The sequence below is a fragment of the Polistes fuscatus genome, unplaced genomic scaffold (assembly GCF_010416935.1).
Source record: "Polistes fuscatus isolate 324 unplaced genomic scaffold, CU_Pfus_HIC Scaffold3, whole genome shotgun sequence".
Classification (NCBI taxonomy): domain Eukaryota; kingdom Metazoa; phylum Arthropoda; class Insecta; order Hymenoptera; family Vespidae; genus Polistes; species Polistes fuscatus.
In genome coordinates this window covers 11,683,248-11,700,192 of record NW_025113107.1, presented here as the reverse complement: position 1 = coordinate 11,700,192, position 16,945 = coordinate 11,683,248, and the positions used below count along the sequence as shown (strand labels likewise).

General features: G+C 34.1%; 1 protein-coding gene across 1 annotated transcript; it reads left to right on the top strand.

The window, feature by feature from the left end:
- Positions 1–2,438: 2,438 nt before the first annotated feature.
- Positions 2,439–15,462, top strand: LOC122519339 (protein gooseberry-like). The gene is made up of 6 exons (XM_043638720.1): positions 2,439–2,502; positions 8,003–8,316; positions 8,434–8,560; positions 12,423–12,597; positions 12,690–12,974; positions 14,741–15,462. The coding sequence occupies exons 1-6, from the start codon at positions 2,439–2,441 to the stop codon at positions 15,129–15,131; spliced, it is 1,356 nt and encodes a 451-aa protein (XP_043494655.1). The 3' UTR covers positions 15,132–15,462.
- The last annotated feature ends 1,483 nt before the right edge of the window (positions 15,463–16,945 follow it).

The window sequence follows — 16,945 nt, the reverse complement described above, 5'->3', positions numbered from 1 at the left end:
TAGTTGATTTATCGACTTGATTGGTAATCTGGAGTAATAGTTGGTTTTGTATAGAAAAATATATGTCGAAAAGAAGTATTATTTTTTTTTCATTTCAAATCATTTTTTATATATAAACAAATAATTAAATGTAATATGGATAATAGTATCATATAGTAGATATGTACATATACAATAAATGAAATGTTTATGATTGTTCTTTTCAAAAAATTATACTAATGTAAGATTGATACGTATTTAGAATACGCGTGTATAATACACGTACGTAAATACGTGTAAGAAATTGTTAATCATATTCACAGATTTTTGTCAAAAGATTTGTATCGTAGAATGAATTTGATTGAAAGTCGAAAAAATGGATTCTAATTAGACATTTTATGAGATTATCCAAGCTCCGATATAAAAGAAGATAAAAAGATATTGAAACTTGTTAAACATAATACGATAATATAAAATATATTATTTTAAACGAAGTAAAGAAAATAAATATTTTCCTCAAATTATTTCGATCGTCTGTCGGTACGATATTATGTAAGAATAAAAAAAAAGAAATTAATTTAAATTGTTATTTGAATTTTACCACAAATTTAACGTGCACGCGTGTAAAAAGCATACATGTATTTGTATATATATATACATATGAAGAAGAAAAAGTGTGATCATTGTTATAACGTGGCATGTAAATCGTTAATAATCTGAAAAATTTGTAAATAATAACCTCGTTGATCGTTTAATATTAAAACGTGGCGAGGATTCGTCGCACTTGCCGAAAGTTGACCGGTCGTACGTACTCTGTCCACAGCACCATTTCACAGCAATTCAATTAAAACATACGATTATACGGTCAACTCGATTAATTATAATTAACGATGCGAACCAAATTACAAGCGACGCTTCACCTTCGTTGAATCAGCCGAAAACGAGAGGGCAAATGTGAGCACGAAAAAAAGAATATAAAAATATGAAAACAACGTGAACGAGTTTAAACAACTACTAACGAATCTGGCATAATAAATTATTGAATTACGCCTGTATTTCTATATAAATGTAATTATTATTGTATTGTCGAAATAAAAAAACAAAACAAAAATTGTAATAAAATTTTCTATACTTTTTATTTTTGTTAGTTAAAAAACAAATATAAAAATCGTATTACACGAGTATTATTACAAGAACTGGAAGAATCGATTTAAAAAAAAAAACAAGCAATAATTTACAAGTAAATTAATATTACATAAAACGTATGAAAAAAGTTATCGAAGAAAAAATATTAATCAAATAACATGTAACAAAAGTAAATAAATTTTCCTATATATTCCTATTAATAAATCACTGCGTTTACGAATAATTATAATTTTTCAAAGATAATATTTATATAAAATATTTCGATACACATATTGAGATATTAAAAAGATACTTTTAAGCACAAAACACTATACTTGAAAGAATTTAAATATATAAAAACATTCTTACATGCGTGTTGTTCTAATGCATGAAAATAAGGAAGGAAGTAAGTAAGTAAGAAGAAGAAGAAGAAGAAGAAGGAAGGTAAAAGACGATAAAGAGAAGAGGAAGAGAATAACTCGGGCGGAGTCAAGATTGAGACCACCTCCGTGAGGTTGGAATCAGCTAACATGGTGACCAATGCCAATACACTGTTCACAACCATGCTCCCGTTTGACTTGCCTTCGAGTAGAGAAGGTCTGGGACCAGTGTTGGTTTCTTATCGAAAGGGGCCTCACGAATAAAGGCGGAGCCTTCATCATCGTCTTTCCTTTTCCCCCATTGGAAAGACCTACCATCTATCCATCTCTGTCTATCTTACTTCTTTCTTACCTTTTCCTTAAGCAGCATCTCGCTTGCTAGAAGAGACCCCTCAAGACTTCGTTTCAGCCTTTTGGCCAGTCCGAGTCGAGAGTCCGTAGCAAACAGGTCCTCCTCGTTTCTATCTTCTCCGAAATATCATATTCGGTTGTTTGTTGGTTAACTAAATTACGTTTTTGAGTACTATTAAATAATAATAATTAAGTACTCAGGGTACGTAAGCGGTGTCTTCAATCGTGCAATTCCAAAATTTTGAAGAAGAAAATACTTAAGAGAGAAGAATAATAAGAAGAAGGAACGTAATTTGAGGACACGATCGAGTTTTCTTTGTTCTTTTCTTTTTGAGGAATTGGAGAGATCTCGTCGACTATAAGTGTTTGTTATATTACTGAAAAAATCAATTCAGGGTGGAAATATTAGTTACAGTCGTCTTAATTCTTTGTTATATTTTTTTAATTTTATTTTCTTGTCTTCTTTTTTTTTTTCTTTTTCGTTACTTTTTGGTTTCTTAACCAATACCATTATTTAAATATTACGGAAGAGAAGAGAAGTGTTCGGTGAAAACGTGGAGGGAGAAAATAATTTTGGCTTAAAGATAGATTAGGGGGGTCCAGATGGCGGTCAGAGCGCTTAGTCAACATCGAATGACGCCGTATTTTTCTGGATACGCATTTCAAGGTGAGATGATCATGTCGATTGTTAATATTTCTTTTTATTTATATTACATATAAACAAACGAAAATTCCAAAAATCGTACCCTCGATTCAATTGTTTCTATTTCGATAATCCCAACGATATTATTCAATTTTTTGAACAATCTTAAACACCGATTTTTTTGAAATCATTTTTCTTGTACGTAATGTACATGTCCAAGGACAATACGATAGATGGTTAGACGTTTACTCCGAAACTCATTTAACGACTTACAAACAAGTTTTACAACCAACGATATAATGTCTGACAGGATTAGTTTCGTAACGAGCAAATAGGTATTTATTTATGGAACCTATAGAAAACAAAAGAACGATCGAAATTAGCATTCGTTAGTTTTCTTATATTTAGATATCTGTCGGATAACATTAGAATAGAACCTGAAGATTAAAAAAAAAGAGATTAATATTAAAATTTGTTCATATTTCTTCCATTTATCTATAACATTTGGATCTTATTATAAAGATCACTATTAGAAACTTTAGGCTAAAAATTGTTTCAAATAATTCGAACACCCTCGGTACCTAATACCGTAATATGATTCTAAAAACAGATATACATATATAACTATAATAATTTATATTGAAAATTATTACCGATCTTATTTAAAAAAAAACTCCAAAACAATTTGTGACAAAGGGAAACGTTTGTACCTTGATTTAACAAAATAAAGAAATGTAGTTATACAACCACTTCCGCTTGCTTTAATTATACAAATTTGACCTACTTAAAATGTTATCATTGGATTTAAATTATTACAAAAATAAATATATATAGTATTGAAAAAAGAAAAAAGAAAAAAATAGGAAATCATAACGGAGTTAAGTTAGTATTGTGGGCGTTGAAACGAAGACAAGTCTGATATATCAAAAGAAAGAAAAAGATACGAAGATAGGAAAGAAAGGAAAGGAAAGGAAAGAACAGAAAAGAAAAGAAAAAAAAAAGGTAGAGAAAGAAAGAAAGAGAGAACTCGTGGGTACCTAATGTCCGATATCGAATTGGCCCCAGGCGACGGCGCGATGATTGAGGCCTTGCAACTCGGAACTCACACCGAACGCTAAGTACATGCATCCCTTGGCTGCACGTAGATAATCGCACATAGTCGTGTACACCTCTCTTCCTCTTGTAATTTCTTTAGAACCCTTCCTGGACGACCAACGACGCAAAGAATATTCAATCTTCTTGGACAAAGAGATTCTGACGGGTTCGATCCTTATCTGATCCTTAACCAAAGATCTTATCGATCTTTTCTTTCACGATCTTACCTTCTATACTTTTCTACTATCACGCTTAAATAAAAGAAAATCAAATATATAATATACATAATAACTACTATTAATAATTTTCTATTAACAATCATACGATTGTTTCATAACAAAACAAAACAAAATGAGGAAAAATTATATTTTAATCGATTGATTAGATTGACAACTTTGAATCTGATTAAATATTTGTTCAATTTTCACAGCAACGAATTATAATTATCTAAAAATAATTTTAAACGTATCATACATTTATGTACAATCTAATTTATTATATTATTATTAAAAAACTAAGGTATAAATACACGATATTATTGTTCATTGTATTATATATATATATTGTATACATCTGTTAAAATATGCATATACATATAAATAACGAATGTGAATCCAAATAAAGATCTTGCATGCAAAAACTTTCTCTTGTAAACGTAACCAATATAACTTCTACGTGAAAGCTGAACAAATTGTCTTCTCGCGCCAGAGGAATCCTTTTCGTGATCTTGTGACAGTTCATTTAATCGATGAGATCTACCATAAATTTAGATAGTAGGATCTAACCGGATCACCTGGTGGTGTTATTCTTTGATACAACTTTTGAAATACTTCGGAGAAAAGGAAAGAGTGTTAAATAGAGAGAAAGAGGGTGAACTGGGGGCCTCGAAGGAAAGTTTAATGACGAGCGATACATCGAGCGTATTCAAATCGGTTCGATCACCTCTCTTTCTCTCTCTCTCTCTCTCTCTCTTTCTCTCTATCGCGTCACATCGCTGCCACCGATCATGGTTATTAGCGTGGATCGCTCACAATCAATTGCCGCTTATCAATAATTCATGCGTTAAATTATCTCCTCGTCGTTTCATCATTTCGCTCCACGCTTGCAGGGTGGTCTTCTTCTTCTTCTACTACTTCTTTTTATAATTTTTCTCTGATTTTTCGTTTTTCTTTTTCCTCTTTCCTCCAAACCCCTAACCAAACCCAACCCCACGCCCCTCCCCCTCCTATAAAATTCTAAAAGACAAATATTTTCTTCGATGTCGTCGAAAATATGTCGTTTCCTTTGATTTTCGTGATTATTTGTACCGTTTGCAACCTTTCATTGACTTACTATAAGCATTTTTGTTTTTAAATAGGAGGTAGGATCTTTAGAAACGAGAAACTATTGACGAAGGGTTGCGATTAGTATGAAGTGTCGGGTTATAAGTTATGATCGAGGAAGTTCGTAATACTGAATTAGTATCGTTCGTAATTTTGTATTTACGTGACGTATGTAAACTTGTAATAAATAAGTTAATATGACAAATATTTAAATTTAATTATTTATTCATTTATTCGTGTACGATAATGTTAATCGTACGATACGATAAAATCAATAAGTTGGACTAATTATTAATACATCAAACTTTCACCGTCATGCAAATTAACATTTGCTTCTATGGTATCGATGTTGGTTTTTTTATTATTAGCAATTCAAAATAAATCATTATGATAAATGTGATGGAAATGATTCTACGGAGCAATTTGTTAATAATTTAAATATTCGTCAAATTTCTAATGTCTCCGAAAAAAATTTATCGATGAATTGTATGTGAATAGAATAATTCAATGATTTCTGATATATATCTACAAAGTATTTCATCAATTTGAACTGGTATATTGTTGAATTATCGTATCGTTTTATTTGTAGTAACATCATTGATCATTGAATAATTTTATTCGTAGACACACCGTGAATCATTGATGAATTACACTGTAGACAAAGTAGATCATTGAATCGTTTTATTTGTAGATATACAATAAACCATTAATAAACTATTTAATTGAACAGTAAGTCAATGAATTCTTCTATTCATTGAATCATTAAATTCGTAAACACGTCATTTTATCATCAACAACTATTGATTTAATATTTCAACAAAACATATAATATGTATTAATAAAACAATATAAATACATAAAATCTAACATCCATTTTACAACATTGAACAAATTAATCACCTACAATTAATCAAATGTATAACACAATAACATATTCTAAATAAAATCAAATAGTTTGTCAAATTTAATCGAATTAAATATTAATCAATGTTGATGCATAAATCAATTCCTTCTAATCCAAAAAAAAATAATTAAATCAGAAATAAACACACACACACACACACACATTAATAAAAAGAAAAAAGAAATAAAATGACGTAATTTAAATAGAAAAATATATTCTTTAGTAATTTAAACTAATCAATTATTATTCAACTCAGGTACGTAATAATAGGTATACGTAAATTTATTTTCTAACGTTCAAATAAAAGAAAAAACAACTCCATACTTATATGCACACGACAAAACCTAGAGAAATAAATCAAAGAAAATGAAAAGAAAAGAAAAGAAAAGAAAAGAAAAGAAGAGAAAAGAAAAAAGAAAAAGAAAAGAAGAAGAGAAAAAAAAATAAAAGCAATGGTGTACACCTTCTTCTATTCCGTAATTCGCGGAGTGTGTAGGGCGCGCATTCAAAGGCAAGTCCTCGTCATTGGCGGCGGTGTCGGCGGTGGCGGTCGGCGTCTTTTGATCTCGCCTGTAATCCCGTCGGGCCCCGCGGCCCGACTGACGTCACACACACGCCGGGACCGTACGGGGTCTGGCCTGGCTCCCTCACGGATGTGTGTCCTTAGGATCCCAAACGTAAGAAAGAAAGAGACAAAGTGAGACCGGAGAGGCTTGCAGAGACCTGGCTTTGCCTGTTCAGAGAGAGAAGAAAAGAGAGAGAGAGAGAGAGAGAGAGTGAGAGAGAGGAGTAGGGAGAAGGATGTAAATCTCGAAGCGTTCGATGAACGACGAAACGGGACTACGCGTTGCCCTCTCACTTTTTCTCCCTTTCTGTTTTTCTTTTTTGGTGGGAGGATGGATGGGATCTCCTTTCTGAATCCCCGTCCTCGTGATAATTAGCGGGGCCCGACGATCGCCATCTCTAGATTTCTCCTGGAATCCGATTAAACGAATATAGGATTAATGAAATAAGAGTAATCGTTTCTGATTAATATTATATTATATTTTCTTATGGAATAATGATTTATCGAGTTTTCCTTCTCCAAGTTAGTGTTTTTAGTTATTGTAAACAGGGACTGGGAAAAGGGGGAAGGGGATTGGACAGAGGTATATCTATTTACTTCTCATTCTGGGTAACTTTTTGTGTTCCCTCTCTCATTCCTTGTACATCCTCCTCCTACTATTTCTTTTTTATATTGTATTAACACGCGCAAATATGGTCGCAGTTGCAGTCCCAACTCCGTCGCTTTTACTGCTTCGAGCAAAACCGTAAGAGAGAACGCCGTAAGGAGCGCTTAGTATTATACAAAACCTTCGCAAACGCCTTCCTCATCTTGAGCCCGTTTCGCAAAAGGCACGCGAGCTTGTTCTTTTAACGCTACGGTCTTTCGGGTCCATGCTCAAGACTTTCTCTTTCTTTCTTTCTTTCAGACTCAACTGAACTTAACTCTACTCAACTCAACTCAACTTAACTCAACTCGACTTGACTTGACTGGACTTGACTTGACTTGACTTTACTCGACACGAAGAACTCGCGCATCTCATTCGTTTCTTTGCTAGGATGCCGCAAAAGACGCGCGTAACACGCGGTTTGTTTGACTTCGTGATTATAATTAAGTTAATTAAGAGGGACCCTAATTACCGGTAATTAGGAACGTTTGAGCGGCACCTTGCGTGTCACTGAGTTCTTCCAAACGACGAGTCTTATGCACGATGCAGGTCCATCACCTTTTTCTTTATTTCTTTCTTTCTCTTTCTCTTTGTACATCCAGTAAAGCGAGTTTCGTTGTTTCTTGCAATTCGTACACGCCCTCGTCTCCATCTTTCCGAGAATTACAATTTCGTTTCTACCTTACTCTTGAAATTCCTATATTCTTAATTCTTTCTTTGCTTACTACACAACTACCTCAAACTATTTAACAAACAAACTCTCTAGTTTATTTATACTATTCATTTACATGATGATTATTGATATTAAAATAATATCTTATACGATTTATGGTATAAATTGCTAAAAATTTGATCGCAATTAGACGAAGATAATATTTAATTTTGTATTTATTATATAATATCGTACTTATTTGTCTAAATACTTATAGAATATATAAATCAAATAGAAAAAAATTATATATTAAATAAAAATCTTTTGTATGACGTTTCAGGACAAGGTCGTGTTAATCAGTTAGGTGGAGTCTTTATAAATGGCCGTCCTCTACCAAATCACATAAGATTAAGAATCGTCGAGTTGGCTGCGTCAGGTGTGAAACCTTGTGTTATATCAAGACAATTAAGAGTATCTCATGGTTGTGTGTCGAAAATTCTTAATCGGTATCAAGAGACTGGATCGATTAGGCCAGGTGTCATTGGTGGAAGCAAACCAAGAGTTGCAACTCCGGAAGTTGAGAGCAGGATTGAAGATATTAAAAGACAAAATCCTGCTATTCTCAGTTGGGAGATCAAGGAAAGATTAATAAAGGTCCGTTGACATTTGTCCGTTCATTTATATAATTCATAAATATTTATCTGCTTTATATGATATTATTAATTATTATCAACTAGTATATTAACTAGTCCAACGTGGTTCTGCCAGCAGGATGGCGTTTGCGACAAGGCATCAGCACCATCGGTTTCTAGCATCTCAAGGCTCCTTCGTGGTTCGCCAAATAAAATTCGTCGTGTGGATGATCTTGGAACGAATCATTCTATCAATGGAATTCTTGGTAAGATAAATACTTTTTATTCTAAATTTTTAATACAATTTCGAATCTCTTGTCTATGAACACCTTTACATACTTATCCAATACTATTAAAAAGGTCGCATACTTTTACCGCCTCTTTGTAGTCAATAACATACGGTTTTTCTTTTTTCAAACGAGGATCACCACCCATTTATTAACCGTGCCCACGTTTCTTGACTTTAGTTATCTGACATGAACTGAAATATAATCCTGACTTATAATTAATACACATATATTATATAATAATATTTCTTCTATACCAAATTATAATCGTCACATTTGCATATCATTTGAAATTAATTTCAAACAAAAGAAATATATTATTAATACAATAGGTAAATAATTTTATAATTGTAAATATAAGAAAATATACGAATGCGTATTAACGGATTATTTAATAAATGAACATTTATTAACGCCAATTAGTAAAACTCGTTGAAACTTCCAGTTAATTATCCGTGTAACTGTTACATCGAGTACGTATTTAGGTATAACGCAAATCATTTCGATGGGACGCAACAGAACCGATGATACATCCATCTCATTGTCAGAATTATTCAACGACTTGTATGTATGTATACTTACATATTTTACCTGTAGCCTTTCGAAACATATCGTACGACGTCGTAAAATCCTACGCCCGAGTAACATTCTCTTCCGAGGAGAGAAAAACAGACGTTCGTATTCCTGTCGTTTATGAATTCCGCGAAATCCGTTCGCTGTGTTTTAATGCAATGTTAAGCAATATTTTATTCAATTAACGAAATAATGTTTACTCAGGGTAACGCTAATTATTGAATTGAATTTAATTAGTTATATAATTATATGTTGAAAGAATAAATGAACATTTTCAATGATAATTTCAATTAATAATTCATAGTATTAATATCAAAAAACTCTAAGCGAAATTAAATATTATTCTATAAAATAGTTCGTAAATGATTGACGGTGTATCTACAAATAAAACGATTCAAATGATTCATTAGTGAAGTAGTTCATCAATGCAAATAAATTTCAGATTTATTATAGTATTGTCTTTATTTTTTCTGTTTTTCTTTTTTTTGACAAGATCGGAAATAACAAAGAACACACACACACACAAAATATTATTATTGCGATTCTTTAAAAAGGATTCTCAAAGAATGCAAGAAGAAATATAGGAATAGCAGAAATATAGGTTTGGTTGGTAGGGAATATAAAAAACAAAAACAACAAGAAAAAGAAAAGAGAAAAAAAGAAGGAGAGGATTCATTGGTTTCTTTCGTTTCTTTATATTTTATCACCGACGGTAGATCGCTCGCGAAGAAATATTAGGCGTCCCGTGGCGCGTAGATGTGTCGAGTTTATTACCTTGTCGGAGAGATTTAGTTTTGATTAGACGTATACTATAAAATTACAACAGAGAGAGAGAGAGAAAGAGAAAGAGAGAGAGAGAGAGAGGGAAAGAAAGAAAAAAAGAAAGAAGCACTCCAGGACTCTTAATTTTCAGGTTCGATTAACACCACCATCTTGGTAAAGATCCGTTTTATCATTTTTACGGGCTCACGTCTCGGTTCGTTGGTTGTTCTCTCCTTCAAAATTCGTTCATATGCATGTTGACACGTCTGTAGACGATGACGAAGTCAAGCACGTTTGTGTACCAATGTATATACTTCTTTAAATTTGAAGTCAAGTCAAGGAATAAGAAGAAGAAGAAGAAGAAGAAGAACGTCTTCGAAGCTAAGAAAGAGAAGAGTTAAAACGAAGAATGGCAAAGCACGAAGAGTCCAACCCTATCCGAAAAGGAACAATAAGAACCATCTTCTTTCTCTTTTACCTTCTTTTGATTTTTTATTTTTTTTTTATTTTTTTCACACTTATTCCGAAGGTTCTCCAAAGGGGAGTCCTTTATTTGTTAACAACGAGAGATGGTTTAAAGACGTGATGATTATTCGTCCTAACGAACGAACGAACGAACGAACGAACGAACGAACGAACGAACGAAAAGTCGTCCCTGGACCGATGAAAGAAGAAAAGAATATATATTTTTTTAAATACCTCTTCGAATTAATAATATCTCGTGTCACATTCGTAAGAAAAAGTAACAAAAAATAAAAAAAAAACAACAAAGATAAAGAAAGAAAGAAAGAAAATGTTTGCAGTATTTTTCCCATCCAGTGATACGGGGAAAAAAAGAAGAGAAAAAAAGAAAAAAGAAAAAACAAACTTGGAGGGGGGAGGGGGTAAATAAGTTTGTAGAGTCGCGTTTATTGCGAATCGTAGAGGAATGGGAAGAGAACGATAAAAGAGATCGGACGAAAGAGAAAGAGAGGGGGATGAGGATGATAAAAGAAGATTGGAGGACTGGTGTTCCCTTCCTCCTCGCGCGAAATAAGAGGAAGAAAAAGAGAAAAAGGGGACTGGGAGAGAAAAGGGGGAAGAGAAGAAACTTGGAGTATACTCTCGCGGCACACGGCGTGTGGTCTTCGGCTCGTAGCCTGCCTCTAATCTTACAAACCGCCAACAACAGCTCGGTCTGCCAGTTTGTTCGAGGAATAGCAGCGCCCTCTATTGATTTAGATGTTCTTACTGCGGGGCAAACTTGCGGTCTTCCCATGATTGAGACGTACTACTACTACTACTACTACTACTACTCTTTTCTCTCTTGCGGCTTTAGCCGTTGATGCCGTCCGTTTAAATTTTCTTCTCTATATATCTTTCCGTTATCTCTCTTTCTATCCATCTATCCTTGTTTTCTTTCACTCATTACACGTGTAAACCTTCCTACATCCAAGTTCCAAATACGCGGCTATCTTCAAAAATTAATAACTTCACAAACGACAGTTATACCCCTCTCCCCCTTGTATCTTTACGCATTTGAATTTTAAATTACGAAATACAGTTTATTTGTATATATTAACTTCAATTAGGAATAGTAATTAAATATTATTTACTATGAGAAACGTTTGAACAATTATTTGGAGAGGTTAGGTTTGCCAGTGATACAATAATGCGGTCACGTGATTCACGCGGATTATTACACTTCCGAACGCAAATATGGGTTAATTAGAAATAAACTGTTTTTTTTTTTCTATTAAATACGAACGTTACAATTTTATAGATAATTTAAAAAAGAAAAGAAAAAGAAAAAGAAATCTTCGTCGCTACTATACGCGTTAATAGATCTTACAAAATCGTTAGCCCGGCTATAAGATTTATGGCAAAGTTTCAGTTTCGTGGTCTTTAATTTTCTCGATGGTACCGCACCTTTGCGCTTCTGCTCGAATTTCGACAGAATTTCGTTGATATATTTGAACAATTTTTTCCCCGACAATGACTATAAAGTATAGGTATTTATTTTCTTTTATTCGGAAAAAAGATTAGAAAAATAAAGGTTAATATTCTTATTGATCGGTTAAATAAAATCGAAACGTTCGACGAATCTCCTTCATTTAGCTCAGATGGGACGGGACATGTCAAAGAACTTAATTTCTTCTCGCGGCGGACCCTAATTTCTCCGGTGTTTTAGTTTAGTATAGGTTTGGCTGCCACGGCTGTAATCAGGCGGGTCTTAATAGCGGGTTGCTCAGTCCGGCGTGTGAACTGTGGGCGGGTACGACTCGCTTCCTATCTTCGGTATCTGACGTGCAGCACGTGCTGGACTGAAAGATTTCTTTTTCTCTCTCTCTCTCTCTTTCTTTCTCTTTCTTTCTATCTTTCAATCCCTTTCACTGTTATACGGTTCATGACACGTACCTTCGATACTCGGCAAGTTAGACACACGATCGAGACAAACCCAAGCTTAAAATATATGTATAAGGGATTTTAATCAACACGGACGCCATAATTCTTGTCGTTACTTCAGGTGGAAGCGACGGCGGGGACGATTCCGAGACGGAAAGTGAACCTGGCATAACTCTTAAAAGAAAACAACGTCGCAGTAGGACTACTTTTACAGGGGAACAATTGGAACAATTGGAAGCGGTGTTCGTTCGTACTCAATATCCGGACGTTTATACAAGAGAGGAATTGGCACAAAAGTAAGTATAAATCAAAATTAGAACTACCAATATGTAAAAAAAACAAATCTTTTCTAACTATTCTACTAACTAAAATTCGTCATTGTTTTCAGAACGAAACTGACAGAAGCACGAGTTCAAGTGTGGTTCAGCAACAGACGAGCGAGACTACGGAAACAGATGAACAGTCAACAAACGAACGCGTTCAACCCGATGAGTTTACAATCGTTTCAGAGTCAACATTACGGTAGCGCGGCTGAAAGTTATCAAAGTTATGGGCAAGTCAGCGTAGCAGCGGCAGCAGCGACAACGGCTGGTTATCCGCAGCATTACAACTACGGGGATAACTATTACGCCGCACAGCAGCAATGGACCAGAGCGACGGCCGAGAACTACGGGTGAGTCGAATTAGAAAAAATTAAAGAAAAGAGAAAACAAAAACGAGACCAACAAAAAATCTTTTCCTCGGTCTATGTTTCTTCTTTACGTTAAAAGTAAGAGAAAGTAAAATTCCATGTTGGGGGTCCTATGGATAAGAAGAAGAAGAAGAGACCTCCCACGAGACTTCGTGTGAGATAGAAAAAGAGAGTTTCCCCGTGTAATATCCCAACACACCGCTAACGTTTAAAACGGTTTGAACCAGGTGAGCAGAGAAAGCCGAGCAAAGGTTCTCGAGCTGTGCGCGCACTCTTCAACAATTAATTCAGCCATTGTGCCGTAATAACAGGTTGCCGGGGTGATCGCGTTGTTACAGTGTGCCATGTAACCTTGTGTTGTCCTCGCACACGTTCGAACCCAACATCATCCTCGTCGACTGGTCTTCTTTTCTACTCGTTCATGTTCCTGACTCTTCTTTTTCCCTCTTCTTTACCTTTTCATTCCCTCTCCCCGGACGTCTACCGACACCGTTTTCTGTGTGGTCCTCAATTATGTTGCTTCGGCCTCCGTAATGAAACGCTACCGGCTAATAATCCTCCGGGCCGATCCAAGGACCCCTCTACGCGGGACGCATACTCTTTCGCGATCGATCTCACTCTAACCGTGCGCCCCTACGAATGGATCTGTCACGTTTCACATTCTTTCTCTCTCTCTATCTCTCTCTTTCTCTTTGTCTATCTTTCTCTTTATTTTCTCCTTCTCGAATTCACCCACGTGCATACATCACCGTCATTAATAACTCAACGTGTCCCAAATAAGAATATAATTATGATTCGACTCATTTCAAGATCGACCTTTCCTCGACTGTTTTTTCTTGTTAGTTTTATTGCAAAGTCATTAACGCGGCATAGAGAAAGGGATGATTTGTGGTCGTTAGAAATCTACTATCGATATTTAGAAGAATAAGCTTACAACTGACTCTAAGGACTTTCAGGGAAAAGGGGGGGACACAAATTCGATAAATCGGCTGAGGCTTCCGCTACGTTCTTCGCGTTTCTTTTCATAACTGCTTCCCCCAAGGAGTTTTAAAAGATAGAAAGAGAGAGAGAGAGAGAAAGAAAGAAATAGTAAGAAAAAAAGAAAAATAAGCAGGGGTCGTGCATCGGCACGATTTAGAGTCCTTAACGCGGTTCAAAAGGTACCGCGCTCAAAAGCGCGGGAGTCAAAACGTTCGGCACGCCCCGTAGGAAACACACACAGAACTCGTGCGCCCACGCGCATCTTTTATTACTTTTGTAAACACCGAAAAGGAACGACTCTTTGGTAACGAGATCCCAGGATTATGGTGAACTTCAACATAATTTTCCCTGATTAGTTTAATCTAATCGTCCATTCGTTTTTCTCAATTTTGTCTTTCTTTTTTTTTTTTTTAAACAAACTCGATTGAATTCTTGCAATAATGTGAATAACGAATGATACAACATTCTTTTATATCGTTTCTTAATATAAATTGCATTAGCGTAGTAACATAAAATTAAATCAAATTTGTTATAAGTGTTTTTCATATAAACAATATTTGAAATAAATGTGTGTTAATCGATTTTTAATGAAATAACGAATGATAATTTTTGTATCGTAACGAAACTAACAAAAAATGTATTCGTTATTCATTTTTAATGGCCTTAATATTCAAGAAACGTATTAAATTTGAATAAAAATACGACGAAGAAGCAATCGATTCTTCTCGATTTTCTTTTAGAAATCGTTGACGTGCTTTGGTTTGCAGAATATTCAACACCTCCCACTATGGTAGCAGCAATTTAAATTTGAGTAGCCTTGGTGGCAGCGTCAGTCCAACGGCTTCGAACATGAGCGCTTGTATGGTACAAAGTGCGAGTTCAACAGTACCAGGTAGCACTGGTGTTGCTCATCACCATGTTGCACCTCACAGTCCTGGCGAGGCAAAAAGTGGTTATCCATATTTGGGTGGAATCGATTCACAAGTTTGCGGAAGAGTACACGGCCCGGATTTCGTCTTGTCAAGTGGAAGGTCGAACGATTTCAATGTTCCAGTATCGCAGGGTCGAAGTACACTAAACGGTTACACGAATGAATCACTTGATCAAAGTCAGCTTGCTTTTCTCAGCCGACTTGGAAGCAATGTTGAAAAACGATAAGGTTTTTATTTCTTGTCTTTTTTTTTTTAGCCAAAATGTTGTGTCCATTGTGCTTTTAATAATACGATCTTCATTAGTTTAAATAGAAATTTCAAATAATTGTAGATATATGTAATTATACGTAAACGTTAATCGTCTCTACGTGAATTTCCGTAGAAACGTATTGTCGGTGTAAATTATTATGACAAATTTATTGTAATATACGGGCAAAAAATAATGCTCGAACAATTATTTATCGTGACGACCAACAGAGTGTTAATGTATACTATCTGCCTTAAATTAATATCGTAAGTAATTCTTTTTTACTAATGTTGATTTAATTTGTTTATAAAACGTTTAAGACAAATCAAATAAAAATAATAAGCGTTATTTATAATGAGCGGGATTTTAAGTACAGCTTAAAAATATTTAACTTTGATACTAAAGAAATTGTTATTATTATTATTATTATTATTATTATTATAGTTGCGTGATGATTATTCTAAACGATTTATTTAATTGTAAATTTATATATATATTTACACATATAGTTATTGTACATAAAGAAGATATTATGGTTTATTCATATAAGAATATTTTCAATTGATAGATATAGCTATGCTGTATTAATTCGACGTTATGAAATAAACAAAGCTTACAGTCCGCATTCAAAAATCTAATCAAATAAATCTTACTATTATAATTCACCATTATTATTGTTTTAAACATTGTACATATGGTAAGTATATGCTTCAACAAAATTTTGCCTGTTAACAATATTATAAAATGTTATAAAACAAAAAAATACATATACATATATATATATATATTGATTATATTAATGATCGAGCTTACCGTGCTTGAAATCGTACGGACAGGAAAATAAAAAGAAATATAAAAAGTGAAAAGCCAGAAGGAGAGCCGACAATCGAGTGTACAGTGACAACGAGCAATCAGCCTGCCGTATATCTACGAGTCCTGTCGCCACGCATTTGTGGCCCATTGTGTTCGCCAAGTAGGTGGTCGGACCTTCTTCGCTTTTCTCTATCATGACATAAATATATCGTCCCGTAAACGGAAAGACACGGTTGCATTTTTCGGCTCACATCATTTTACCAATCTTTTCTCGATTTAATCATTTAAACAATTTCGAAACAATACGATTAAATAAAATAACAAATGAAAACGTATATGAAAATATGATTAACTAGTGATCGAGATTAATGTAATAACAACAAAATAAATATTGTTCAATGAGAATATTATGAATTTCAAGTAATTTATTATTAGATATAAAAAAAGTTTCGTCGTAAGAGACCCTTGACCTACCGCATATAACATAAGGGTAAGAAAATTGTGAAAGCAACAGATTGGAGGATGGTACGTAGTCAGGATTGGTGATAGGGGCTGAAAGAAAAGGGACTGAACTCAAAGAAGCCGCTTCGAATGGCAACCCAGAATTGTAAGCTATGAGGGGCTTGAAAATGGGCGGGGAATCATTCAGTTGGCTGGAAACTATATGTGCGGTCCGAAAAATTCACAATACCGAGAATCGTAGACATTTTACTGGATTCCTAGTACGGATTGTTTTCCATTTATCCGATCCGAGTCTTTCTTGGTAAAACTCATACGACTTCTATTAATTTAATCCTCGATCATTTCTTCAAGTATCGAAAGAATTTCAAATTTTATTTAAAATTAGTTTCAAAATTCACAGTTCGTATACATACATATGTATATCCGTCGAAATTATTTATTTGTTGTTATTGTTGTTATTGAGAAAAATTTAACAATATCAATTGAAGAAAATGTTTTAATTAAAAATTCATTCATTT